Consider the following 3070-nt stretch of genomic DNA (forward strand, 5'->3'; position numbering starts at 1 on the left):
TTCCTCGGGAACAAAGCCACAAATATAAAGTTTAGTGTTTAGTCACGAAATTCCGCTCCCCAGGAACTTTGGGCACTAATGCAAGAACTCGAACGGAAGGGCCTAGCAGTCACGGTCGCCTACCTGTGTCCCCGTACTGAGGCTCACCGCCATGATGGTCACCGCATATGCAACAGCCCTGACCCGCCCTTCGATATTCGGACATGTCAACGGCTTGGCAGTTTAGTACGATAGGGGGTTTGTACAGCCTATCGCCTGGCCGACCTTGAATCCGCCAAGGAGGGCTCGGAGAGTTGTGTGACGAGTCGCTCCAGTGGGCTAGATCTCTTCTATGCGTGACCCAGCATCGCAACAGGCGGGAAAGAGTTGACCAGGAGGCCATGAAGCTGAGGCGTTGGCAATACCCTGGTTCATCAACGCAGAGAATCGCTGGGGCGCCGAGCGGGTCCTTTTTTCAAAGTGAGGCGGCAAGCTGGTCACCACAACATCCCGGTGGATCGGGGGAGGGTATGTCGATGGGTCCTCATTGTACTCGCTACAACTAGGGCAAAGCCAAAACCGAGTAAGGAGGCGACATCAACCGTAGACAAACTGGTCTACTACCGTACACTGAAGACTATTCCATTGGAGAGCAAAAGGAAAAAAGTCGCATCACGCCGCTGGCAAGGCGGCAATGGGTGGATCTAAGAAACAACCATTTAAGGTCGCCACTCGTCCCGAGCTCTGCCAGCCCACTCATCCGTACAAGGCTAAGGAGCTTTCACCGCCCTTCCACAAAGGTCCGAGGCCGTTCCCCTCTATGGTAGAGCACCTTGTTGATACCGACAAAGTCCTGGGCCAACCAAAACTCGACACATGCTCTTCTAATGCCCGTTGGACGCGGAAAGCTAGGGGTGGTAAGGTGTGCATAGTGCCCTGTACCCTGCTAGGATGTACGGGCGAGCATGGCTTCTGATTTGGTCCATGCGGCCTGAGATTTTGTGTTTGCTGGTCTTTGCATCATTTGATGAGGTGGCATATTTTAACAAGCCTTCAGTAAGGAAGGCCACACAGGCTTAAGCACCTCCTTGAGAGCGATAACGGCGATGCCTAACCGGGGAAGCCATATATCTTTCCTTACATCTTGAAAAAAGACGTCAATTTTGAAATCCCGAGACTGTATTGTGGAATATCCGAAAGATGGACTCCGGTCCACATGACGAAGTCGAAGAGCGATCCCAAACATTCGAATTGGGGGACGTGCAAAAACTAGCGAGCGATTACCAGCTCAGTCGACGTGATCACGGCGAAATAGTCCAGGATTGGACCTGGAAACAAAATTATGCGCTCATCACCTTTGAGCTCCTAACCGGTGCTGCATTTAAATACATTCATTGGAAAACAAAGGGGGTTGTGAGCCACCCTATCCCGACGGATGACGATTGTATGTCTAACCCTGTCATAGGCCGTTAAAATGTCTGAGGCGATGTACTGTGTGCCTACCCCCGATACTCTGTGTCAATCAATGGACATTTTACCGCGTCAATCCTCCATTCACATTAAGAAAGGGGAAGATGCGAAGGTACGCTTAAATAAAAAATCTTTTCTACAGTACCCATCTAGGTCGCTAACAAAGGCACGACTAACAGTGGCACCTACTTGCAAATGGTTGGCGCGATGACCAACTGAAGGAGATACCGGACTGGATTGATGAATTGATCAAATTGAATATGGATGGGCCAATCTCAGACATATTTCGGGGTCGTGAAGACCCCTTACCATCATTCGGCTTACTCTCCCGGATAAGCGGGTTTCTGGGGTTGTTTCTCTAGGGACGGCCTATAGGTAGATAGGTGGGGGGAATAGTAGGTTTAAGTATTAATGGGTCTATCTTAACCGCTCGGGTTATGTGGGACTCGAAGCATGAGAGGAGCTTGCGACTCTCATGCGAGGATGCTAGGTTTCCATCTGAGCTGGCTAGACTCTTAGCAGCCTTGTGGTGTATGTGTCAGCGGTTCCTGACATACTGTTCGAGGTCATTTAGTTGTTTCAGAGTCTACCCTATTTCTTCCCGACTATATCAGTCCTACAATAATTAAGTTAACGTTAAAGTACGGCACCAGGATAGCACGTAAGAGATTACGAAGATCCCACTGGTATCGCTAGAGTTCGATGGATATCGATTCAACATAAAAGACTGCGCGGTCTTTCTCGAAGTAGTGTATTACCTAAGAATCTTCACTTCGATCGCTTCGTAATGAGGCGCCTCGCCCGCTGGGTGTTTAAAACACCTAGCTAAAGTTGGCAACTGCTATCATCGCTCGCTGACTCCAATGGCTTTACTCTCGCGCAAGTATTTATTAGAGCTGGATCACATCCGCTTCGCTAAAGTCAGGCGGAGCGCCATTGTAAATACAACGACCTTTGGAATCGAGGCCTTGTCCGACATTAGTGACCCAGAGGTGAGTGCTGAAGCGCTCCATCCGGTGCACTTCATCGTCACTAACACCGAGAGTATCCCGAGGGATCCAGATGACAGGTCTTCTGGCGCGGAGCGCACTATGTTGGAAAGCCCTCTGCACGAGCTTATCGCGTTCTTCGGGTGTCAAATCCTCCAGTTCGTCATTGACTCCTCCAAAGAGGGCGTCAGCAAGTTGGTTCTGAGCTGCGAGTCGTGCTTCAACGTCCTTTTCAGTGCCCGTCATCGGATTGAAACAGTTGAGCTTGTGAAAGACATCCTTAGCTGGTTGCAAATGGTGCTTCCGACGATTCAACCCCGCCCCGGATCGCGGTGGGCTTCTATTCTGCGAGGGATGCTCCCATTCACCAAAGGGCGATGCTCGTCCGTTCCTCGTCTTGTCCCTGTCCGGCGAAGGCTGGCGGTGGCGTCTTTGTGAAATATTACGTGGCGCTGGGCCTTGGGTCTCCTCGGCTGTCGTCAGGGTTGCTGCTTTCATCATTCGAACGACTCTACTGGCCGGATCCAGATTTAGGGCATTCTCTGGATTCTGAATCGCGTACGGCCCAAGGTCGGGCAACTGCCGGGAGATCTGCCTCCTGGCCTTTTCGGCATCTTGAAGTTCGATTCTAT

At 51.0% G+C, this 3070-nt stretch overlaps 1 protein-coding gene across 1 annotated transcript; it reads left to right on the forward strand.

Annotated features, from left to right (window-relative positions):
* The first annotated feature begins 1135 nt into the window (after positions 1 to 1135).
* On the forward strand, positions 1136 to 2076 carry PV07_12596 (uncharacterized protein). The gene is made up of 3 exons (XM_016400136.1): positions 1136 to 1392; positions 1445 to 1561; positions 1629 to 2076. Exons 1-3 carry the CDS (start codon positions 1180 to 1182, stop codon positions 1809 to 1811), a joined length of 513 nt encoding a protein of 170 aa, XP_016242219.1. The 5' UTR covers positions 1136 to 1179; the 3' UTR covers positions 1812 to 2076.
* The last annotated feature ends 994 nt before the right edge of the window (positions 2077 to 3070 follow it).

The sequence above is a fragment of the Cladophialophora immunda genome (assembly GCF_000835495.1).
Source record: "Cladophialophora immunda strain CBS 83496 unplaced genomic scaffold supercont1.22, whole genome shotgun sequence".
Lineage (NCBI taxonomy): Eukaryota > Fungi > Ascomycota > Eurotiomycetes > Chaetothyriales > Herpotrichiellaceae > Cladophialophora > Cladophialophora immunda.